This window comes from Bos javanicus, chromosome 15, assembly GCF_032452875.1.
Source record: "Bos javanicus breed banteng chromosome 15, ARS-OSU_banteng_1.0, whole genome shotgun sequence".
In the NCBI taxonomy this organism is placed as follows: domain Eukaryota; kingdom Metazoa; phylum Chordata; class Mammalia; order Artiodactyla; family Bovidae; genus Bos; species Bos javanicus.
In genome coordinates this window covers 20,683,552-20,709,823 of record NC_083882.1, presented here as the reverse complement: position 1 = coordinate 20,709,823, position 26,272 = coordinate 20,683,552, and the positions used below count along the sequence as shown (strand labels likewise).

Below are 26,272 nucleotides of genomic sequence, written 5' to 3'. Positions count from 1 at the left end.
TCAGTTTCCTAAGACTTATTCCTTGGCTGGGATGGAGTTGGAGAATGTATGAAGAGAGAATCTTTGTGCTCTTATCTGAACAGACTAAACTGACACTTTTCTATTCAGAATGAGCATATGAAAACTCAGACTTATGATTTTGAACAATTGCATGTTCAGTATTTGTTTTACACTTAAAAGAGCTGGTTTTTATTTCAAGCACACAATTTTCTTTCTACTTCCTCATTACCATCCAACTCCTCAGGCATCATTTTAAAACCAAATAAGTACTTTTTTGGAGCTGTTAATCTTCTAATAAAGGAAAGGCATGCCATTAAATTCTATTATGCACTATTGACCTACCACAGGATTTTAAGAATTTATTTAGAAGAAATATACATTTGTATCATTCTCCATGTGTCTTCTTTTTCATGACAAGCTTCTCTAAATATTGTCATTTCATATTGTTTAATCTCCCTGGTGTTTACAGCTGAAAGGAAGGGATTTCAAGTGAAGGGTGAGACTACATTATGTCTTTAAATAAGGAGTTTCCATAAAACTTTTTTAAGTAGAAGGGAAAATATAGAATAATTTATAAAATAATTCCTCAAAAAGTATAGTACTTTAACTGAATGACTAAGTTAACATCCCTGGTGATGTCATGTGGACATCATCTATGCTTTGATAGTGTGATGAGAAGCTACTGTGGTATTTGTCTCCAATACCCATAGACCCAGTCTAATCATAAGAAAAATATCAGATAAGCCCAAATTGAGGAATGTTCTATAGAGTTACCTGACCAGTAAGCCTCAAAATTGTCACAATCAAAAAAAAAAAAAAAAAAACATGAAAAGGCCCAGAAAAGGTCACTAAGGAGACATGATATCTAAATCTACTACGTGGTATCCTACAATAGAAAATAGGAAAAGGACATTAATGGAAACACTGGTGAAATCTGAAGTCAGTAGTGTAGTTAATGGTAATGTACCAATATTGGTTTCCTAGTTTGATGGATGTGCCTTGATAATGTGAGAGGATAACATTAGAAGAAACAAAAACTGGGTGTGAGGTATACAGGGATTCTCTGTACTATCTTTGCAACTTTCCTGAAAATCTAAACCTATCTTGAAATTAAAAGATTACTCTTTAAAAAAAAAAAAAAGTAGTGTGGAAGAGTTCAGACTCTGGTATGGCAGAGTGAGGTCTTAACACACGGACAACTCTACAGATAACAACTATAAACTGAACAAAACACAAACAACAACCTCCTGAAGGTTCTGGAAAGTGAACAAAATGTTGGCAGATTTGGGAGAAGAATTGAAATGGAACAAGGCATCAGCACTGCATGAGTTTCCTGCTTTTAAGGCATCAGCCTGAGGGCAGGCTGCAGTCAAATCGTGGTACAGGGCATCTAAACTGACAAAACCTCAGGCATTCTGGGCTGAAACACCGAAGTATAGAGTTTGGGTCAGCCACAGCTGCAGGAACTTGAGGAAGGAAATCTCAGAAAGAAGAGTATCAGAGAAAGGAAGCTCCAGATTTTCTGTTTAGACTCTGCCCAGCTGAATGCTGAACCACACATGCATGGAACAGACTTAAAGCAGCTTCAAGCTAAGGCTGAAAGACTTGCACTGAGTTTCTGCTGAACACAGGAGAGGTGGGATTTTCAGCTTGAATCTAATAAAATGAGTTGTCTGTTAAAACATCAACATTATTTTGCAAATATAACAAAACTCAGAGTCTCCAGAATAAGATATTTATAATGTCTAGAGTGTTATCTGAAGTTTTTTAATCTATGAAGTATCTAGAAAGGAAAAAGATAATAAATAGAAGCCAATCATGAGATGATCTATTAGTTAGAATTTCTATAAAAGAACTTACAAGCAACTCTTAAAACTATGCTCAGTAGGTAAAAAGAAGAAGCCAATTGAAATGAGTGAAAAGATAGGAAATCTTAGCAGAGACATAGAAAATATTTTTCAAAAGCCAAATGAAAATTCTAGAACTAAAAATTATAATATCTTAAATTTTAAAAAATTCTCTCTGTGGCTTTAGTTGCAAAATGGAAATGAAAGAAAAATAAGTCAGTGAATTTGAAAGTATATCAACAGAGATTATCCAATCTGAGAAAGAGAGGAAAAAAGATTTTTTAATCAAAAATGCATCACAGACTTGGAGGAAAACCAAAATGTATAATATACATGTAATGGGAATTCCGGAAAGAAGAGAGAGAAGGAATGTGGCAGAACAAATATTTTAGAAATAGTGATTTAAAAATCTCCCAAATTTGGTGAAAGACATATATGTACAGATTCAGTGAGCTCTGTGAACCCTAAATGAGAGTAGTATGAATAAAACTTCACCTATTTATTTATAGACAAACTGCTATAAACTAAATATAAGAGAAAATCATGAAAGCAGCCAGAAAAAAACAACACATTGCAAACAGTGGAACAACAGTTTGCATCACTGTGGTTTTCCCATCAGAAATTATGGCTGTTTCAGAGATCACCGAAATAGCATCTTTAGAGTGTTTAAAGACTCAAGATTGATCAAAGTGGCAGAGTAGGAGGATGTAGAACTTGCCTTCCCCCATGTAGATTATTCCACATCTACATGTGGAATGATTCTCACTGAAAACTGGCAGAAAGACTCCTGTACAACCAAGGCTGTAAGAAAGATCCACACGTAATCAGGAAGAAAAGAAAAGTGATCAGGCTGGGAGCTTGCCACCAGGAGTATCCTCAGAGGAAAAGGGAGATTACACGGGCAGAGACCTGCCCTGGGGAGTGAGCAGTTCAAACCACAGATTGGGCATCCCACTCCTGGCATCCTACACAGGGAAGACCAGCCCTCTTGGCTCATTGGAGAACTGCTGGAACTAACAAGAAGGCTGTGGGAAACCTGGACTCTGCTTGCATGCATGTACACACTCCTTCATACACAGAAACGCACATACACACTCATAAGCTGGCTTGCCCTTGAGGCAGAGTGGAGAAGTCTGATAGAGGATTGCTCTAGGGGCTGCGCGTTTTCCCTAAGCACCTCAGTGGTGCATGATTTGGGCCTGGTGGAGAAATGCTCAAGCCCTGCTTCCTCCAGTTGCAACTCCCCACTGGACCAAGAGCTGCCGTGACTAGGAACAGAACTTGGGCCACCAAAGGTGACTTGGTCCTGAGGTGATGTTTGGGTGGGTAGCAGTGGCCATCGTTGGTGCTTACTTAAGGAGTACATCAGAGGCAGACCAGAACTCTGATGACGCCTGATTCATTACAGCTCATGCCACAATATATGGAGAGTTCACACAAACCCTGCCTGTCCTGCAGTACAGGACATGACGGTGGAGGCAGCAGAGGAGGGAGAAGGACAAAGGGGATGCAGACCCACAGCTGCCTATGAGCAGAGTAAGGGAAACAATTGCAGATTCTTGCACAGTCAGCAGATTAGAGACAGCTCAGATGTCTGTCTGAGGCTGACATGAACCAAGAACCCACACGAGCCCCACCTTGCATCAGCACGGCCCCACTCTGCAACAAAGGTTCCAGTACTTAGAGAAATGAAAGCACACGCTTACAGGAACAGAGCCAGCTGAGGCCTGAATCTCAGGGCTTCTGCTGCAGCAATTTGAGAGCCATTGAAGAGAGAGGAAGTCCTGCCTCACAAGTAGCTTCAGCTCTAACCTATCCATTTCCAGCCACATCCACCCCCAAGGCTATTGCTGCTGGCATACACTGAGGAAACGTCTGACTTTCATCTACATCAGATCCAGCTCTGCCACCAGTGGCACTGGGCACACACAGTCTGTATAGGGATGCTCCCACCTAAGTACACCATTTCAAGAATGGAATAGGTGAGTGTTTCACCAAAATACACAGAGGCCGAAAATGTTAAGCATCATGAAAAAGGCAGAGGAACTGGTTTCAGTTGAAGAAGTAAGAGAAAACCCGAGAGAAATATGTAATAAACTGTTTATCAGAAAAAGAATTCAAAGCATTTATAGTAAAAATATTAACCTGATTAGGGAAAAATAGATGAACACAGTGAAAAATTCTAACAAGAAACTAGAAAATAAAAGAGGACCCAGTTAGAAATGAAGAATTCAATAACTAAAATAAAACATACACTAGAAAGGATAGTACACTGTGTGATCTGGAAAACAGAATAATAAACTCCTGATCAGAACAGAAAAAGTGTTTAAATGAAAAGAGTTTAAGACAGCTCTGGAATAACATTAATTAAGCTTACCAACATTCACATTATAGGTAACCCAAAAGGCAAAGAGAGGGAGAAATTGAAACTCAATATTTCATGAAATTATGGTGGAAAACTTGCCAAACTTGTAGAGAGTAACAGATACGCAGGTACAGGAAGCAAGGAGGATCCTAAATAGGACAGGAAGCATGACATGATGGATTCAAAGCGTAAAGGGAACCTGTGATACTTAGCAAGATTATCATTTGGAGTCAAAGAAGAGGTAAAGGACTTCTCAGAAGGCAAAAACTGAAAGAGTTCATCCATATTAAACCTGCCCTAAAATAATTAAAGAATTTCCTCTAAGTGGAAAATAAGAATCTGTAGGAAAGGGAAAATCCCACTAGGAAAGTAAATAGTAGGGACTGAGAATCAACCACTTAAGTGAGCTAGTATGAAAATAAAAAGACAAACAATTGTCTTTTTATTACTAAAAGGGCTAAAACTAGATATTATAACTAAAAAGCTATATTAAAAGTATATTAAAAAGTTATATATTAAAAGTTATATCTAAAAGTAGCTGTTATAACTACAAATAAATAGTTAAGGGATAATATGAAAATGTAAAATATGACATCAAAAGCAGAAAATGTCAGAGAGGGGAATAAAAAATATAAAAGTAGCTATTATAACTACAAATAAATAGTTAAGGGATAACATGAAAATGTAAAATATAACATCAAAAGCAGAAAATGTCAGAGAGGGGGATAAAAAATATAAATCTTTTAGAATGTGTTTCACTTAAATGACTACAGCTTAAAACAAGTAGATGTAGTTGTAGGTTAACGTATATGAACCCCATGATAACCACAAATCAAAAACCTATAATTGGTACTTAAAAAGAGACATTACTTTGCCAACAAAGGTCTGTCTAGTCAAGGCTATGGTTTTTCCAGTGATCATGTATGGCTGTTAGAGTTGGACTGTGAAGAAAGCTGAGCGCCGAAGAATTGATGCTTTTGAACTGTGGTGTTGGAGAAGACTCTTGAGAGTCCCTTGGACTGCAAGGAGATCCAACCAGTCCATTCTGAAGGAGATCAGCCCTGGGATTTCTTTGGAAGGAATGATGCTAAAGCTGAAACTCCAGTATTTTGGCCACCTCGTGCGAAGAGTTGACTCATTGGAAAAGACTCTGATGCTGGGAGGGATTGGGGACAGGAGGAAAAGGGGATGACAGAGGATGAGATGGCTGGATGGCATCACCGACTCGATGGACATGAGTTTGAGTGAACTCCGGGAGTTGGTGATGGACAGGGAGGCCTGGCGTGCTGCGATTCATGGGGTCACGAAGAGTCGGACACGACTGAGCGACCGAACTGAACTGAACTGAAAAAGTAAAAACAAAGGAACACAAGCATGCTACTAAAGATAATCATAAAACCACAAGGGAAGAAACAGAAAAAGAAGAAATGACAAGAGAAGAACTACAAAAACAACCAGAAAAGAATAATAAAATGGCAATGAGTACATACCTTTCAATAATAATCTTAAATGTCACTGGACTAAATGTGCCAATCAACAGACATGGGATGGCTGACTGGATTTAAAAAAAAAAACAAAACACCAATATGCTGCCTGTAAGAGACTCACTTCAGAACTAAAGACACACAGACTGAAAGTGACGACATGGAAAAGATGTTTTGTATTTCATATGAATGGAAAAGACAAGAAAGCTGGAGTAGCAATATTTTTAACAGACAAAATTGATTTTTTAAAAAGCTATAGCAATAGACCAAAAAAGAGCATTATTTTATAAAACAAGAACCAATACAAGTAGAGCATACTATACTCATTAACATATATGCCCTCAGTACAGGAGCACCTAAACATGTAAAGCAAATATTAAAAGACATAAGTGGAGAAACTGACAATAATATTATTAATACAATAATAGTAAGGGATGTTAATACCCCACTTACATCAACAGACAGATCATCCAGACAGAAAATTATTAAAGGAACAATGACCTTAAATGGCATACTAAACCAGGTAGACTTATTAGATAACTGCAGCACACTCCAACCAAAACCAGCAGAATACACATTCTTTTCAAGTGTACATGGAACATTCTCCAGGATATATTACATACTAGGCCAGAAAACAAGTGTAAATAAATTTAACAGGATAGAAATTATAGCAAGCATCTTTTCCAGTAGTGACTGGAAAATAATTACAGCAAATTACAGCAGGGAAAGCATGACAAGCACAAATACTTGGCGACTAAACAACATGCTACTGAAAATCCAGTGGGTCAATGATAAAATGAAAGAAGAAATGAGAAAATACCTTGAGAAAAATAACAGTGGAAACACAGCAGGATGTTGCAAAAGCAGCTCTTAAGAGGAAAGCTTATAGCAATACAGGCCTTCCTCAAGAAACAAGAAAAATCTCTAATACAACCTAACCTGCCATCTAAAGGAATAGAAAGAGAAGAACAAACAAAGCCCCAAAGTCAGCAGAAGGAAAGAAATAGTAAGGATCAGAAAAGAAACAAATAAAATACAGTCCCTCCACCCCCCCCAAAAAAATAGAAAAGATCAATGAAACCATGAGCTTGTTTTTTGAAAAGATAAACAGAATTGATAAACCTTTAATGAGGTTCCCCAAGAAGAAAAGGGAGAGGACCCAAGGAAATAAAATAAATGAAAGAGGAGAAATTAACAACCAATGCCACAGAGATACAAAAATCATCAGTGAATCCTGTGAACAATTGTTTGCCAACAAATTGGACAACATAGAAGAAATAGACAAATTTCCAACAAAACCTGCTAACATTGTATTAGGAGTAAACAAACAATTTGAACAGACTGATCACTAGTACTGTCATTGAATTTGTTATTTTTTAAAAAACTGCTAGCAAACAAAAGTCTAGGAATTCACAGGGAAATTCTGGCTTCGCAGGAAAATTCTACCAAACATATAAAGGAAAGCTAATATCAATCCTCTCAAACTCTCCAAAAAAATTGAAGGAGACACTCCCAAACTCATTCTCTGAGAGCACCATTACCCTGATACCAAAACCAGACAAAGATGCTCCAAAAAAATTAGAGGTCAATATCTTTGATGGATAGACATGCAAAAACCCTTAGCAACATATTAGCAAATGGAACCAACAGTATATAGAAAGAACCATACACCATGATGAAGTAGGATTTATTCCAGGGGCACAAGGACAGTTCAGTATTTGCAAATCTGTGTCGAGACACAGAAAGTGTATTTGGCAGAATTCAACATCCATTCATGATAAAAACTCTCATCAAAGTTGGATTATAGAGAATATATCTCAGCATAATAAAGAACATTTTGATAAACCCAGACCTAATATCATGCTCAATGGTGAAAAGCTGAAAGCCTTTCCTCTAAATTAAAAAGAAAGACAGGGATGCCCACTCTTACCATTTCTATTTAACATGCTATTGGAAGTCTAACTCACAGCAATCAGACAAGAAAAAGAAAGGCATCCAAAGTGGAAGAGCAGAAGTAAAACTGTCACTATTTGCAGATGACAAGATACTATGTATAGAAAACCCTAATGTCTCCACCCAAAATTATTAGAACTAATAGATGAATTCAGAAGTTGCAGGATATGAGATTAATATACATAAATCTGTTGCTTTTCCATATACAAGTACTAAACTAACAGAAAGAGAAAGCAAGAAAAAAAATCCCATCTAAAATCATAGCAAAAAGAATATAATGCCTAGGAATAAACTTAACGTAGACCTATACACTGAAAACTAAAACATTCAAGGAAACTGAAGCTGATACAAGGAAATGGAAAGATCTCCCATGCTCTTAGATTAGATGAATTAATATTGTTAAAGTGGCCTCACAGAACTGAACAAATAATCCTGATATTCATATGGAAGTACAAAAGACCCTGAATTGCCAAAGAAATCTTGAGAAAAAAGAACAAAGCTAGAGGTGTTACCCTCCCAGACTGCAAATTATACTACAAAGCTACAGTAATCAAAACAGCATGAGCCTAGCCCAAAAACAGATACATAGATCAATGAAATAGAATAGTGATCCCAGAAATAAACCCACACACTTTCGGTCAATTAATCTACTACAAAGGAGGCAAGAATATACAATGGAGAGATTAAAGTCTCTTCAACAAATGGTACTAGGAAAACTGTACATCTATGTGTGAAACAGTGAGGTCAGAACATCCCTTCATACTGTAAATGAAAATAAAGACAAAATGTATTAAAGGCCTAAATGTAAGACCAGAAACCATGAAATTCATAGACGAAAACATAGGCAGAACAGTCTTTGACATAAACAGTAACTATTTTTTTGGATCTGTCTCCTAAGGCAAAATAAAGAAAAGCAAAAATAAAGAAATGCCCTTAAACTAAAAAGCTCTTACATAGCAAAGGAGACCATTGACAAAACAAAAAGACAACCTACAGAATGCAAGAAGATATTTGCAAATAATGAGTTCAACAAAAGATTGATATCTAAACTATTTAAACAGTTCATACAACTCAGTATCAAAAAACAAACAGTCCAAAATTGGCAGAAGACCTGAATAGACACTTTTCTAAAGATGACTTACAGATGGCTAGCTAACAGCATATGAAAAGATGTTCAACCTTGCTAATTATCAGAGAAATGTAAATCAAAACAATAATGGGATATCACCTCACACTTTTCAGAATGGCTGTCATCGACAAGAACAAATGTTTTTGAGGATGTAGATAAAAGGAAACCCCTGTACTCTGTTGGGAATGTAAATTGGTACAGCCATTGTGGAAAACAGTATGGAGGCTCTTCAAAGAAAACTAAAACTAGAATTGCTATAGGATCCAGCGGTTCTACTCCTGGATATACATTCAGAAAAAAAGCAAAAACACTAATTCAAAAACATTCATGTACCCAATGTTCATAGTGTCATTATAAGAGTCAAGATATGGAAGCAACCCAAGCGTCCATGAACAGACGAATGGAGGGATAAAGATACAGTGCTTATATACTCACACACAGGATGGAGTATTATTCAGACGTAAAAAAGAATGAACTTCTGCCATCTGCAGCAACATGAATGAACCTTCAGAATATTGTGCTTAGTGATATATGTCAGCAAAAGATAAATGTTGTATAATATCACTTATACATGGAATCAAGAAATTAAAATGAATGGAAATACAAAAGCAGAAATAGACTCAAAGATAACAGAAAATAAAGTAGTGGTTACCATGGGGACAGAGAGGTGGGGAGGCACACATTACAGCTATGGGATTAAGAGATACAAACTGCTATGGATAAAACAGATAAGAAACAAGGATATATTGTACAGCACAGGGGATTATAATTAATATAGTAGCTTTTAATGGGATATAATGTAGAAAAATATTCAATCATTGTGTTGTACACCTAAAGCAGATATAATACTGGGTTGGCCACAAAGTTCATTTGGATTTTTCTATAACATGTTAAATGGAATTCAATTTAAATTCAACTATACTTCAATTTAAAAAATAATTAAAGAAAAACCTTTCAACCTAGAATATTATATCTAGCAAAAATATCCTTCAAAAATGAAAGTGAAATAAAATTTTTTTAAACTCTAAGAATTTACTGCCAGCAGAACTGTACTACAAAAACAAAAATGCTGACAGAAATTTTTTAGCCTGAAGTGAAATGATCCAAGAAAGTGGCTTGGATCTTTACCAAAGAGTAAAGAACATCAGAAATCATTTATATAAATAAATATTAAGAAAATCTAGTTCATGATCGCTTTAAAATGCTATTGGGCTAGCAGCTCAAGAAGCAGTCTTTCATAGCCAGTCACTCTAATATTTATAAGAAAACAAAAATGTAGACTAATAGTTTTGAAATCAAAGGCTGATATCAACTGTCAGAATCTCTAAGAAATTCCCAATTAAGTCAAATTGGGGGAAGAGTGGTCAATAAATGTGAATTTTCCATGATTTACCTTGGGAAGTGGTGTAGATGCCACATCTTGAAACAGACTAAAAGAAATTTCTTACCTCTATCACTATGTGGATGCTTATTCACTATTTGGATGCTATTCACGCTAGGGTCTATCTCTGTCAGAAAAATAGGAACTTCTCCTTGGGTTTAAGACAAATACAATAATAAAGTGGGAACAGTGCAATAAAATGGGAACATTATTCAGAAGATAATGAAAGTATTTAAATCTGACAATGATCTATCTATAAGAGGAATCAGAATAACATTTTAATTTAGGTACCTAATATGAATCTTATTCTACAAATTCAGGTATGCCACAAGAGCCTGTTTATGTATCGATCAAATTAAAATCTACCTTGAGCCCCTATTTAGCCAGGCTTTTAGGAAATCAAATTTTCTTCTTTAATGGAACCCCTGTTTTCTTAGGGTAGAACCAGAATACAGGAGACTTCTGTGATGTCCTCGAAACGGATGAAATGCTTCTGACCTTCAGTCTCTTGTGATCTCTGCTGACGTTCTCTCTTTTATGCCCAGAGTTGGTTTTTGGCATCCATAGATGCTCTGATTCCTTGCCACTTGTGGGCTGCAAGTCTCTATTGATGTAAAATAAAAACCTTAGTTCCTAGGAGCAAGCCTCCCCACTTACTCCTTATAACCATTTCCTCAGGGAGCTTTCTGTCTCGTTAGGCACCTCAACTGCGTGGTGCATGGTTCCCAGCCAACTCTTAAGGGTAACAGATTCTGTCTCCTCCCAGGTTTAAGGGAGTCTTTCCTGTCTGTCTCACCCTTTTTCTTTCACTAAGATATACCACTTTCTTCTCTCCTGGCTCTTATCATAGGTGCTTATTAAACTCAGAGCTAGCCTTGATTTTGGAGTACTTCTGTTTTTAGTTCTATAAAAGTGCCTCGGAGAAGGCAATGGCAACCCACTCCAGTACTCTTGCCTGGCAAATCCCATGGACGGTCGCTAGGAGTCAGACACGACAGAGCGACTTCACTTTCACTTTTCACTTTCATACATTGGAGAAGGAAATGGCAACCCACTCCAGTGTTCTTGCCTGGAGAATCCCAGGGACGAGGGAGCCTGGTGGGCTGTCGTCTCTGGCGTCGCACAGAGTCGGACACCACTGAAGCGACTTAGCAGCAGCAGTAGCAAGGAAAGAGAAGTCCTGGATTCTTGCCTAGAGCAAGAGATAGCGGAACTACAAGATTACCAAATCAATTTCAATGAGTTGACCTGATGCACTTAAAAATTTGTTCCTTTTGATTAACTCATTACTCACAATTACTGTATATTCAAACAATGGAACGCTGTACAGCAATGAGAATGAACAAGCTAAAACCACATACAGTAATATGGCTGTCTCACAAATATAATGCTAAATGAAAGAAGCCGTGTACAAAAATAGCACATACTATATGGTTACATTTATAAGAAGTGCTCAAACAAACAAAACTGTTCTGTTTTGTTAGAAGTCAAGGTAGTGGGAACTAGTGCCTGAAAATGAACACAGGGACACCTGAAAAGGTGGTTTTCTGTGGAATATGGGTGTGAGTCACATGGGTATGTTCAATTTGTGAAAAATTTTCAAACTGTACTTTTAAGCATTCTACAGTTTGTGTATCTTACATGTCAATTAGAAGTTTTAAAAAATGCCAAAAAAAGTTTTAAAAAATACTATGTGTTTAAAGGGGTGATCTTCTTAATTGCTTTGAAAAAAGTTTAAAAGTCTAAAGAAAACACACCCTTTTTTTCAACATAAATTTTTGCTAAATAAATGCAATATTTGACATTAATGAACCTAGAAAATCTTCTGTTTATGAAAGAAGGCGTAAAAGATTATAAGCATTATGAAAGATGAAAATTGGTCAGTGGCAAAAAGAGATACAGTGCACTTTGGAATGACCAATTCTGGGAGATTACTTATGGGGAAAATTGCTAAGCAACAAAGAAACAAATTACAAATGTTTGTTAAGTGTATTTTTCTGGAAGAAGAAAATAACTAGTGTTTCCAACTTCTTTGAGAAGGTTAGAAATATGATTTTAAGAGCTAATGAGTAACAAGACCATATAGAAATAAACTTTATTTTTAACTTTAAGAATTAAATGCAGCAGTGACTTCAGCAGGAAAATTAATAGTTATTTGTTTAAATGAATTGATCTTAGATGATTATAGTAATTAAAAATAAATTTTGTATTAATTCATTGGCTAAATTTTAGTCCTACCATATGTATAGAGAAATAAATGTTTCTTTTGCTGACAATAAACTGGTTTCTGAGCCAAGGTATTTCCATCAATATGCCAGATTTCTCCTTAATCTCTTTAATCTCAAAAGAAACATAGTTTTTATTTGCATGCCACTGAAAACTACAAAAACACTGAGATAATTACAGATGTGGGTGTTGAAGCTTAGCGATGTTATGTGATATGTCCATAATGATACATATTGCATGTATTTTTGAATACATGCAATTTTTGAATTCCCAGTCATTTACCTTTTCCACTATCAGTATACCACTTGTAAAAGAGCCATGAAGTAGAGAAGTGGGTCTGTCTTGGATCCATCCAGGAGGTTTTAATAACACTATGCTTGACTGTGTAGTTCTTCCTAATAGCCATTTCACTTCAGGGTTCTTTAGGACACAGTTATGCCAAGGTTGCAGCCATGTGGGCCCATATCAGTAACAGGCTGTTGTTATTCCATCTGAATTTAAAAAGTTAAAATAAGTATTTTGCGTAGTTTAATTTTGTCTCCCATTTTCTTATTGCAGTTCTCCAGAACAGAAGGACAAATGGCTCTCTCTCCTTCAAAGGTATTTTTTTTTAGTATATATTTTCTAATTCTGTAAGGTATAATTACACCTTAATGAAGTAAATGAATTAAAGTTTTTTCTGCAAGAATGTGCCCCAAGCTATCCCCCTTCACCTTAATAGAAACTGTTCATTTGTCCTCAAAATAAGCTGTTTAAACTGTACATTAGCTACTGCTTACTGTAAGTAATGTTCTCTGATTACATGTATTTCTTTCTTACTAGGAAGGAGAATGTTGAGGTCTGGTTAGATCTTTCTAGACAGAAATTTATCAATAATCTTTCCCATCTCTTTCTGTGTTCCCAGCCTACCATTTGGAGCTAACAGTTGCCTCAAAGCATGTATTATTTCCGTTTCCATTCATGGAGGTTTTCTGCTGAGCCCCTCAAAATTCAATTATTATCCCAACCTTTGAGCATATGGACTAAAATGATCAATTGAGGCTCATCTCTTATTCCCATAGTCCTTCTGTCCTTCCTCTCTGCTCTCCCTTCCCAAGCTTGGAGAAAACCAAGGTGTATAGCTCAATGAGAAGTAAAAGCCCATTGTTTTGGTTTGGTCTAGTAAAGTAGTATATATGCTCCTGTACTTATCGCTAAGATAAGTGCTAAGTGGACAGTCCAGAAAATGTAGGGAAATGTTGAGGATAAAGCATCACCAAAAGATGTCTTAACCGGACTGTGCTTCCCAAACCTCTTTTAAAATGGATCTCCTCTGTTCTTCTTTGTGCCTATGCCTAATGTCCTGAGAAATTTTTTTTTTAATTCTCTTCCAACCCATAATGTAATCTGACTTTGCTGAGTCTTTCCATCTGTCTTTTTAAAAATAGCACATAAATATATTGAAAATATTAGCAAAATAGAATGCTTTAAAAATAAGCCATTAGCAAAATCCATCTGACTCAGTGTTGTTTTGGGTTGTTGTTGCGTTTGATTAGATACATCAATCTAGAGAAAGAAAAGGACTACCCGAAGAGCATTCCCCTCAAAATCTTCGCCAAGGACATTGGGAATTGTGCCTATGTAAGTGTTTCTAAGTCAGAACATTAAATTCTAAGTCCCTGCCTAAGGCAGAACACCCGGATAGAGAGAGAGACAGGCAGGCAGACAGGCTGGGTATGTGCTGTGGAAGGTAGGCATTTAGAAAAATACATTGTGAGAAGGTATATTTTCCTGGGTATCTGTGTTGTACATATGAAAAGTAACCCTAGAGAAAATGAAGTGAGAGAAATTCATATTAACTCAGTATTTAACATTTACACTTGGTAAGATTATTGCCTGTCAGATGTCTCTGTCCTTCCTCTGGCATTAATGCTTCTCTGGATCTTTTCAGTAGCAGCCACAGAGGCTCGTAGTAAAGACATTTCCACAAGGAGATATTTCCTATTAGTATTAAGCAAGTTTTCCAACCTGTCACTTCTTAAGTTGAGAGTAAGTTTTGGAAAGTTCTTCATTCTTTGAGTTTTTAGGTATTGAATTCCTCAGTTTAACAAATGGATGAGCCGAGAGAGATAACATTTTTAATGAATCAGCACAGATTTTATCATTTTGGTCAAAATAAAAATTAAGTTTGTTTAGCCCTAGGTGTTATATGCAATCTTATGACTGAAATATAGTCCAAAATGTTGTCGATAATGCACAAAATAGAAATGAGCATTTTTATGATACTATAGATTGTCACACTTCTCAGCAGCTCTGTTTTATCACTCATATCCTGCTTCAGTTCATGATGATGTGACACACGGTCTTTTGCTCTCTGAAGTTGCTCCATGGCAAGAGTCTCCTTACAGGGAGCCCTGCTTCCAGAGTGATTCCCCCCACATAGGAGTGCATGTATGAGAGGCATTCATTCTCCTTGGCCTTTAGTTATGCACAACTTGTTAGTGAATTCTGCTAATGTGGGAAAAAATAGCCACATGCTCTAGTTAAATTGCTATTTTTTTTGTTTACTAGCCAAAGAACATGCATCTGCTAAGAATTCATTTGTTTTTTCTACCAGAGATGCACGCAAGAAAAAAAAAAAAAAAATCCTATAATTACTATTTTGAACATATATACCTAATATTAAGAAAAATCATTATTTTAGAAACCAGATACTTTGGGAGTGGTTATTAGTGTTATAGGATAGATCTTTCTGGTGGAAGACAAACACTGAGCTTTCCCTATTCATTTCTGATACTTTTGCTTAATCCTTGAAACTATAAGGAATGCAGTTTGAAATCAGTGAATGAATTTCAGAAGCAATTTGTTATTGTATTTATAGAGAATAAACACAAGGATAGATAAGTGATGAGTTATCAGTGGATTTCACTTAGCTTTATTTTTAGATCATTCTGTTTCCATTTATTTTACTTATTTGTGCCATTTAAGCCTTATCAGGGACACAGCACTAATTGCTTATTTATATGATAATTAGAATATGTAAAATCTACCTATGTGCATAGTAAATACTTCCTTTTTAATGTTTATTTTATAATGGAGTATAGTTGATTGATTTAACAATGTTGTGCTAGTTTCAAGTGTATAGCAAAGTGATTCAGTTTACATACACATGTATCTATACTTTTTCAAGTTCTTCTCCCTCTTGGTTTATTAAAGAGTATTGAGCAGAGTCCCTTGTGCTATATAGTAAGTAGGTCCTTGTTGGTTATCTGTTTTAAATATAACAGTGTGTGTGTGTCAATCCCAAATTCCCAATATTTATTTCTTTTTTGATAGCATAGCATTGTCTTATTTTTAAATAATGTCTTATAATTCAGTGAACTCTATAGGTAATCTCATCAATTCCATTTCTCTTGTTGAGAACTATTGATTTTTAAGCAGTAATCTCTCAGTGTAGTTGAGCATTTAACACAGGGATATTATAGATACTCTATTCAGTAGCAGAGTTGGTAACAGAATTGAGTTTTCTAAACTGTTCAGTTTATTTGCCAGATTCTTTGGTTTTAAGGCCTCTTCAGATTTCAGCAGTGAGTCTCAGCAGCCACAGTGCCTGACATACAGAAAGTGCTCAATAAATAGTGCTTTTAATTCCAAACTTTAAATTTTGTAACCAGTTCTTATTCTGATTTTGTCTAAACTGATTTTTTACCATACAAAGAAATAAAAACCCACACTGTGAAAACAGTGCTCAGAAAAAAATGGAAAATAGTTTAATGTTCTCCCTTTTTTATCACATGTTGCTTTATGGAAATAGTCATAGACATGATGCAGAGGACCAGCCTTTCTGACTTTTTGTTTGGTTTCGAGAGTAGTCCATGTAATCTCTCTGAACTATATTTATTCTTTTTCTTTCTGGCTGAAGATCTCATATTTTGAGTCATATTTTAAGAGGAAGAGATGTTTTATTAAAAGGAATACTATAAAAATTGAATGAAAATAAATTATAATCAAGGGTTTGTGTTCTACCTAAGTGGTACTTTGTCAACACTTGAAATCAAGATTTGCCTGTGGATAATCATTTGACAGTAATTATTTGTTCCCCTGGTTTAAAATCCTTTATTTATATCTGTATTTCTTTTTTTCTCCACAGTCTAAAACTATAACAGTAACGAATTCAGATACAGCAAATGAAGTTATCAACATGTCACTACCAATGCTAGGGATAACTGTAAGTTACTCTGCTAGATATTCTTAATTAAAAACAAACTTTGATGCTTTGTGCTTAGCCACTCAGTTATGTCCGACTCTTTGTGACCCCGTGGACTGTAGCCCGCCAGGCTCCTCTGTCCATGGGGATTCTCCAGGCAAGAATACTGGAGTGGGTTGCCATGCCCTCCTCCAAGGGATCTTCCCAACCCAGGGATTGAACCCACGTCTCGTGCATTGAAGATGATTCTTTACCATCTGAGCCACCAGGGAAGCCCTTTATTTGATACTTTAGATTATTATAAATACTATCCCTTCCATCATAAGACAGCTGATTCTTAGAGGTACCAAAGTCATATTTTGTTCTCAAAAATATGGAAAATAATGACAACAGTTTTTTATTCTTTTTGAGAGTTTTGTTTTCTTTTGAATTGAACTATAGTTGAATTATAATATTGTATTGGTTTCAAGTGTACAACATAGTGATTTGATGTTTTTATGGATTATACTCCATATCAGTTCAGTTCAGTCGCTCAGTCACATCTGACTCTTTGCGACCCCATGGACTGCAGCACGCCAGGCCTCCCTGTCCCTCACCAGCTCCCAGAGTTTACTCAAACTCAGGTCCATTGAGTAAGTGATGCTGTCGAACCATCTCATCCTCTGTCATCCCCTTCTCCTGCTGCCTTCAATCTTTCCCAGCATCAGGGTCTTTTCAAATGAGTCAGCTCTTTGCATCAGGTGACCAAAGTATTGGAGTTTCAGCTTCAACATCAGTCCCTCCAATGAACACTCAGGACTGATCTCCTTTAGGATGGACTGGTTGGATCTCCTTGGAGTCCAAGGGACTCTTAAGAGTCTTTTCCAACACCACAGTTCAAAAGCATCAATTCTTCAGCATATAATTATTGTAAAATATTATCTATATTCCCTATGCTATACATTGCATCTGTGTATCTTAATTTATTTTATACCTAGTAGTTTTATACCTCATAATCCCCTTCACCTACCTTGCCCTTCCTCCTAACCTACTCCTCATTGGTAATGGTAGTTTGTTCTTTCTATGTATGTTCCTCTTTTGCTGTATCTGTTCACTTGGGGGGGTTTTTTGGATTTTACATATGAATGAGTGCATGCAGTATTTGTCCTCTGTCTTAACTTATTTCAGTAAGCACAATACCTTCCAGGTCTATTCACGTTGTGTTGCAAATGACAAAATTTTCATTCTTACTTATGGCTGAGTAGCACTGCATTTTTTATACACACAAATACCACATATTCTTCATCCATTTGTCTATTGCTTGACATTTGGATTGCTTCAATATCTTGGCTATTATAAGCAATGCCACTGTGAACATTGGGGTACATATATCTTTTCAAATTAGTGTTTTTGTTTTCTTTGGATATATACACAGGAGTGGGATGACTGAATCTCATGGTAGTTGTAGTTTTTTGAGGAGCCTCCATACTATTTTCCACCAGGGCCGCACCAGTTTACATTTTCACCGGCCATGTACAAAGATTCTTTTTTCTCTGCATCTTTGAACACTTTTGTTATTTGTGGTTGTTTTGATGATAGCCTTTTTTTGTTTTGTTTTTGCATTTGAGTGTCCAGGTACTCCAATAACAGTTTTTGATATTTACTTCTTTAGCTGCATTGGGTCTTCGTTGTGGCGTAGGGGCTCTCTAGAGTTACACAGGCTCCAGAGCGTGCGGGCTTCAGTAGTTGCTGTGCATAGGCTGCTTTCTTTGTGGCAGGTGGAATCTTAGTTTCCTGACCAGGGATCAAACCCACATCTCCTGTATTTGCAAGTCGGATTCTTAATCAGTGGCCACCAGGGAAGTCCTGATGATAACCTTTCTTAAAGGTGTGAGGTAATATCTCATTGTTTTGATTTGCATTTCTCTGATACTTAGTGATGTTGATCATCTTTTCATGTGCCTGTTAGCTAACCACCTGCAAGCCATCTTTGGAAAAATATCTGTTCAGGTCTTCTGCCCATTTTGGGATTGGATCAGTTTTTTGATATTGATTTGTATGAGCTGTGTAAATATGGATTTAAATCCTTTATTGGTCATATCATTTCCAAATATCTTCCCCCATCCTGTAGGTTATCTTTTTGTTTTATCACTGGTTTCCTTTGCTATGCAAAAGCTTTTACTAATTTAATGAGGTCATATTTCTTTATTTTTGTTCTTATTCATTTTGCCTTAAGAGATAGATCCAAAAAAAACATTGTTATGATTTTAAAAGTGTTCTGCTTATGTTCTCTTCTAGGAGTTTGTTTTTCAGTTCTTAACCTTTAGGCCTTCAATCCATTTTGAATTTATTTTTGTATGTGTTAGGGAAAATATTCTTATTTTATTTTTCACATGTAGCTGTCTTATTTTCCCAATACCACTTATTGAAGAGACTTTATTTTCCCCATTGTGTATTCTTTCATACTTTGTTGTAGATTAATTGACCATGTACACATGAGTTTATTTCTGGGTCCACTATCCTATTGCATTAATCTTTGTGTGTATTTTTGTGCCAGTATCATAACTGTCTTGATTAACTATAGCTTTTTAGTATTATTTGAAGCCAAGGAGCATTTTTTTTTCCAAGATTTCTTTGGCTATTCGAGGTCTTTTGTGGTGGTTCCATACAAATTTTAAGATTATTTATTCTAGTTCTGTGAAAAAATGTGTATATTTTGATAGCGTGTGCATGCATGCTAAGTCGCTTTAGTCGTGTAGGACCATAACCTTCCAGGCTCCTCTGTCCATGAGATTCTCCAGAACGGTACTGGGGTGGGTTGCCACGCCCTCCTCCAGGGGATCTTCCCCAACCCAGGGACCGAACCTGCATCTCTCATGTCTCCTGCATTGGCAGGGGATTTCCTTACCACTAGTGTCACCTGGGAAGCCCATATTTTGATAGGGATTATATTTATTTTGTCATTTATTTATATCATCTTCAGTTTCTTCTATTGATATTACATAGTTTTCAGTGTATAGGTCTTTCACTTGGAACAGTAAAGTTTTAATATTAGCTTAATATTGAGTACTCTTCTTCCATTCCCAATTTATAACTTGTGTTAACTGAAAAGCATAATAAGTTTAGACTACAATGGTAGAATGTTAACATGCATTTTAATATTATATGCTATACATATACAGTTAGGATTTTTTGATATAAAATTCTTAATAGAAAGTTTCAACCTCTTTCCCCTCTTTTCACTTGTTACTATGTAACTCTTATTTTCCTATCTCCTCTCCTGGTTCTTCTTCCTTACCTGATTATTCAATTATCCGAAGACTCAGTCAGTCTTAGAATGATGGATTCTGAAGGATTTACCCTACAATAGAATTTTTACATAAAGAACATAATAGTTAGTAACCATATTCAGTGGCTGCAGGTCCAGAAGATGGGGTTGTTCTACCTCCAAATGAACTGGTAAATTTAAAAATAAGCTTTGAATTAGATCATGGATTTTAAAGCATTTTAGTATGCACACCACATTTTCTCTTGCTTTGCTTTTAGCTTCTGCTTCTTTCTGTTTCATGGGGCAATGGTGAGTTTTTGAAATTTTATTGATAGAGAAGATTGGAATGTTTGAAGATGAGGTAGGGAAAGAGAGTTGGAAAGTTCTCGTATTCTCCCTACCAGTATACAAAAATCACATAATGGGTTTTTGTGTTAAAGGGAATGGCTTTCAGAAGGATGGACTAAAGGAAACACTTGAACAACATCATTTCTTGAGTGAGATTCTCCATAAGTATGAAAATGTAGTGTTACTAAGATGTAACATGTATTAAAGACATCCCATAGTCTTAACTGTTTCAATTTGCTTTTACACATTCCAATTGTAAGTCCTTAAAAACTCAGGGCAACCAAAATTGAGGATAATAAATCAGATTTATTTTAGTTAAATTTAATAATATATTTAAGATATAATGAAATATATATGCACTGGATAAAGCAGACACCTCTGCATTGATTTCTTATATAAGCTTATACATTAGAAGAGAATGAACAGTTTAAAGGGGAAGGAGAGAGATTAATTAATTAATGACATTTGTGTTCTTCTGGATAAAGTGATCAGTCTCATCATACCAAAAATATTTCTGTTCAGTATAATTAGGAATTGAGGCAGTTTGGTTTTTAGGTTGTAAGGGATTATTAAAGTGTTTTCAAACACTATAAAAAAAGATAGGATTTTTACTAAATTGCTCTTCCTGTTTGCAATAAAGTTTTTTGACTAGGAAACAATGAAGGACATGATGGAGTAGGGGAGGGCAGTGGGAGATGTAATCTCTTAGCCAGGACCCTCCATTATAAGGTCAGAATCATAATTTTTAATTAGAAGATAAAGGTAAGAATATTAAATATTGCCCATCTGTTGCAGTTTCATTTAAAACATTTTTGCTTTATCCTCTTTTAAAGGATACAGCAAAGTCTGTATAATTTAATATTGTTTCTTTCAAGTGGGATTTTAAATATTGCTGGGTTGTGATTCTGCTAGTGAACAGTTTCATTGTTCCCTATAACTGGGCCTATTCTCTAGACAGAATTCTTGTCCTTTCTGTCCCCAGGCCTGGACTTGCTCAAAGTAAAGCCAGTGTAGACCGTGCCAGCTACCTGTCTCTCTCCTCAAAGCCCCGTGGTCATTCTTCTCCTTCTACTCAGAAGCAGCTAAACTGACTTCCACTCAGAAGTCAGCCTTTGAGATTTTACTTTTTCATCACAGACATAGCAGGGTTGTAGCTTTCTGGATAACAAAGTTGTCTTTGCAGGGGCATGTTGTAGATTAAATCCAATATTCTTTGAGAAGTTCAGAGAAGCAGAAGTTAGAACCCTGAAAAAGATCGATTAACCTTTCAGAAAAACAAGAAGTTTCTTCTTACTTTGTGAAAGAGCATATATATAATTTCATATTCTGTGGGCTATCCATAATAGTGAGGGCCTGATTCTGTTACAGTTGGTGGATCTAGTCATCCCTAGGTAAAAATGAGTCCTCTATTAGGGTTTAGAGAGGTTATAGAATCAGAACTACCATCTTCAAAAGCCATATCCACCCGCTATGAAGCTTAAAAGCATTTATATTGCCCCCCCTTTTTTTTTGCAAAACATAAAAATGCCCAGAAAATGTATTCTCATTCATTTACCAAATGTGAAGAATTATTGTTAATTCTTTTATCTCCAAGGGCTCTGAGAAAGAGTACCAGTTATGGGTCAATTCTGGCAAAGAAGAGGCACCATACCCACTTATTGGTAAGTTTCTATGAAGATCTAAGATAGAATTGATTATGAATTAATTATAATTCTAAATGTCTCAGCAAATTGACTATATAGTCCTAAAATTAAATACTATTAAATATTAAATCTTCTATAATATTCATGTGTTAATTTAATAGATGCCTATCAAGTATTTCCTATGTGCCAGACAAATGATATCTCCTTATTCGAGCAGCTAATGATATAGTTGGAAAGAGAAATGTGAATTTTCCTTTTTTTTTTTCTTTACAAACAGAACTATCTTGTCAACTTTTTAAAACTTTTTTCTGAAAAAAAGCATGTTTTTGTTGTTACTCCTTTTCCCTATATATTTATTTTTCATGATTAGATTTTTAATTTCCTGTTCCCTTTCCTACCTACTACTTGCCTCTGTGGAAGACTATCTATGATCCAATCATGCCTCAATCTGTCAGTGAGTATTTAACATCTGCCCTGCACCAGGAATTTTCCTAGGCATCATAAAGACAATGAAATTAAACCATTTTGATTCCTAAATATCCTCATTGACTAACTTAGCAGTCTAGTTTACTAACTACTTTGCTGTTTCTGTAGTCAAATTTTCCAGCATTTGTTTTGAAGAGTCATTGATAAATGATTTATCACCTCACCTTATTTAAATTGATTTCACTAAAAAAATATTCTGGATAAGTGAGTCCATTCAGTGTGGTTAACAGAAAAAGACCAATTACATTAAGGGACAGCATCTGTAGCAGATCTTGAGATGATAACCATTGTTGATGAGAGTTCTGTTAATCATTTTTAAATGCTTACTATCTACCAGACATTGTGCAAAGCATGTCATATGAGTTATCTCATGTTTTCCTTTCATTTACCTGTGGAGATCACTACTGTGTAATTCAGGTTTCAAACAATCTGAGTAATCTAAAATCAAACTTTTCTATGAAATGTATGTTCTCAGACTTAAAACAAGTTGTTATGCACATAGCTGGGGACAAAACATTCTTTGCATTTCCAGTTTCTTAATGTTGACCTTTTATAAAAGTCAGTAAGCGACAATTAAAGCTGGGATTAAAAACCAAATGAGTACTTTAAATAATTGTTTTAATAAAATATATTAATTTAATTAAGACTGTATAGATGCTAACTCTCAGGCTTAAAACAGCTTTAAGCTTCATTTCTAACTCTCACTAAAAAATCCATGGGACATGAAACATGATTGTTACTTAGCAACAGTTCTCCACTTCATATTTTAACATGCCTTGCAAACTTCAATTGTATATTAGCCATTGGCTATTTTGATAAATTGACTTGGCTTTATTGCTATCATAGAAGTCCTTTTTTTTTTTGCCTTAATCCCTGAAAGTTGCTGTGGTACTTGATGTTAATGGAGCACTGACATTGCCTATGCCAGATGGAAAAGAAGGAGTTCACTGAATTACATTCAGTGAAAAATAAGGGATGCAAGAGAATTTACTCTTTTTAAAAAGTAAACAAGATCTACAGCACAATGGTACTTGAGGAATAATTAAGAAAATGCAGCTGCTTAAAAGTACTAAAGAACAAAAAAATCATGTTGCAGTCAGATGCAGAGTCGATGTGGAGTTTAGTTTTTCTAGTTTGAAAATTACTTTTTGAATCTTGTCTCTGTGTTTCTAATACCCTGCAGTCTTCTTCAAATTCTTGCCTTTGAATAACAACCTCAGAGCGCAGTAGGGGGAGGGAAACATAAATCAAACAAACCAGTCCTTTCGCTACTGGGTGACTAATTATATAACTAATAAAAAGTATAAAATGTCTTTTTCAGAAAGATGTCTTGTGTTGAATAATAGTAATAATAGTGATGCCTGAAATATGTAGTTTTTGCCCTTATTATTTTAAAAAATATTAATTCTAAGGTTTACTTATTTGATCCTTATAATGCTATGTGATAGATAGGGTAAATATTTTAAGTCATGGATTTAAGGCTGAGAGAGGTCAAGGACTGACTGAAGATTTACAGAATATACTTAATGTCAAAGGAGAAACTAGAGTGCCTTTAAATATGTACACAGATGTGAGCATAGGAGAAGTCAACATTATGCAACTCACAGACTAATCTGTGCATTCCCAAACAAGATACTCTTTAAAGACATTTTTTTCTCTTTGCTTTTTTCCCTCTGCACTCCAAAAATAAACTACTCTGGTTGGGCCACCTGCATTATGCGCTGGTCTCCAGCTGTAAGAGTGTGCATGGTGATCATTAAGTCAACAAAAGGATTCTTTATACCAAAAGTCCCAGGAGCAAATTGCAGTACATTCCAGTATGTAGCACACACAGTCACAGTGTTAGTCTGCCTAAAGTCTACATTTAGATTTTTTTTTCTCTGTGTAGGGCATGAATATCCCTATGGAATTAAAATGAGCCATCTTCGAGACACTGCACTCCTGACACAGGGATCAAAGGACTCCCCCACACCTTCCAACTTCCAAGAGCCCTTCCTCATGGAGCAGCTGCCCCGAGAGATGCAGTGTCAGTTCATCCTGAAGCCCAGCCGCCTGGCTGTGACCCAGCAGCTGAGTGGTGAGTTTTCTCCTCCCTCATAGAGCCTTTTTTAGCAAAACGTTTCATTCCTGAAAGCAAAAAAAAGTTCTTTGCCTTTCAGCCAGATGAAATATTTTTTTCTTTTAAATTTGCAAAGTGTTTTGAAGGAAAGATGGAGTTTTAGAAGATAGTTTTAGAAATTAGAGGTAGGACTGACTGACTTGTAATCAGCAGCTAATAACTGCAGTAGAGGCTGTTCCTTCTTTCTTCGCTATTCTTTCTCCTTTAACCTTATGTCCACTGCAGAGTCAAAGGCAAAAGGCACCGGGCAATGCTGCAGGTGCTTCAATGCTTTCTTTGTACTGTAATACATTGCACAGTGTGTTCCCCAAATGGTCACATTGTAAAAAGGAGGCTGTCAGTGATGCGTGTCAGGAGACTCTAATGCTGGACCTGGATCCTGCTACTGATAGGTATGTAAAGATTACAATGATTTCCACAGAAATCTCTTGGTATTCTTCTAATCCCTCTGAACATAGCCATCCCTTATCCACCCCATAATAAAGACTCCAGAATGGTAAAAATGATATTCCACATAGGAGGACCATCATTAGTTTACTCTAACTCAAGTTTGAGCTTTCCACCTCAATCTGAAAGTAAGATTGTGGAAAAAAAAAGAAGAAAACATATCATGCCAAAAAGTGTTGAGTGGGGTAGTGGAAAATTGGTGCTGACTTTTGTACCTGCTTTTGTCAGTTTGAAAAAACTGGAGAAACCAGTGAACAGTGGCCATTGTTTTATACTCATCCCCCAACACATGCATGTCCAACCCTGTCCCTTTCAGTTGATGACCTAGCCTTAGATTTTATACTTCATTGAAGTCATTGGTCCAGAACTCCTTAATATTGCTGACATTGCATGCAGGCAGGCTCAGTCGTGTCCATCGGTTTGTGACCCCATGGACTGTAGCCCACCAGGCTACTTTGTCCATAGAATTTTCTAGGTAAGAATATTGGAGGTGGGTTGCCATTTCCTACTCCAGGGGATCTTCCCAACCCAACGATCCAGCCTGCGTCTCTTGTGTCTCCTGCACTGGCAGCAGATTGTTTACCACCGCGCCACCTGGGAAGCCCTGATCTTGCTGATAGCAGCTATAAAAACTGATCTTGCATTTGCCCCAGTCCTCCTCCCTCCAGCAGTGGTAAATTGAGGTTTTGAACTCTAAGGCTATTTACTCACATCTTTGGGCCATTTTGAAGGGGTATTATAGACATATTACAGTTTCCTAACCTCTAAAATATGAGCTCCTTGAAGGTGGAGAGTTTGGTCTGTTTTGTTTATTGCTATATTCCCAGCACCTGGAACAGTTTCTACATACATAAAAAAATGTCCAATAAATATTTGTTGAATGAATTTATTAATAAGTCTGTTGTTCAGTTCAGTCTCTCAGTCGTGTCCGACTCTTCGCGACCCCATGAATCACAGCACGCCAGGACTCCCTGTCCATCACCAACTCCCGGAGTTCACTGAGACTCACGTCCATCGAGTCAGTGATGCCATCCAGCCATCTCATCCTCTGTCATCCCCTTTTCCTCCTGCCCCCAATCTCTCCCAGCATCAGAGTCTTTTCCAATGAGTCAACTCTTTGCATGAGGTGGCCAAAGTACTGTAGTTTCAGCTTCAACAGTGCTTATTAAAGTTACAAAAGGAATGTTGCCTTTATATCGAAGATGAGAATATTATTTTACTCTTCTATCTACCCATGTTTTTCAAAACTGTTTCTGTGGGTACCTTGTTAATAAAATAAAGTAAGTGTATTTTAACTAATTGGACCAAAATAATCAGGAGTCAAGAACCCTCAAGGTTTTACTCATTTTTGCCAACTATTTGATTAATTAATTGTAAGCAGCCTTTACTTATTAATCCTCTGTTTCTCCCT

The 26,272-nt window shown here is 36.2% G+C and overlaps 1 protein-coding gene across 6 annotated transcripts in view; it reads left to right on the top strand.

Moving 5' to 3' along the window:
* Positions 1-26,272, top strand: part of ARHGAP20 (Rho GTPase activating protein 20) — a 216,325-nt gene that overhangs the window by 143,658 nt on the left and 46,395 nt on the right. For 5 of the 6 annotated variants that reach the window (XM_061440245.1, XM_061440241.1, XM_061440244.1 and 2 more), the window contains exons 5-9: positions 12,944-12,985; positions 13,921-14,005; positions 16,515-16,592; positions 21,761-21,827; positions 24,184-24,372. In XM_061440245.1, coding sequence (XP_061296229.1) covers positions 12,944-12,985; positions 13,921-14,005; positions 16,515-16,592; positions 21,761-21,827; positions 24,184-24,372 — 461 coding nt within the window. The remainder of the gene's footprint in view (positions 1-12,943; positions 12,986-13,920; positions 14,006-16,514; positions 16,593-21,760; positions 21,828-24,183; positions 24,373-26,272) is intronic. The other variant, XM_061440246.1, reaches the window with a different exon arrangement.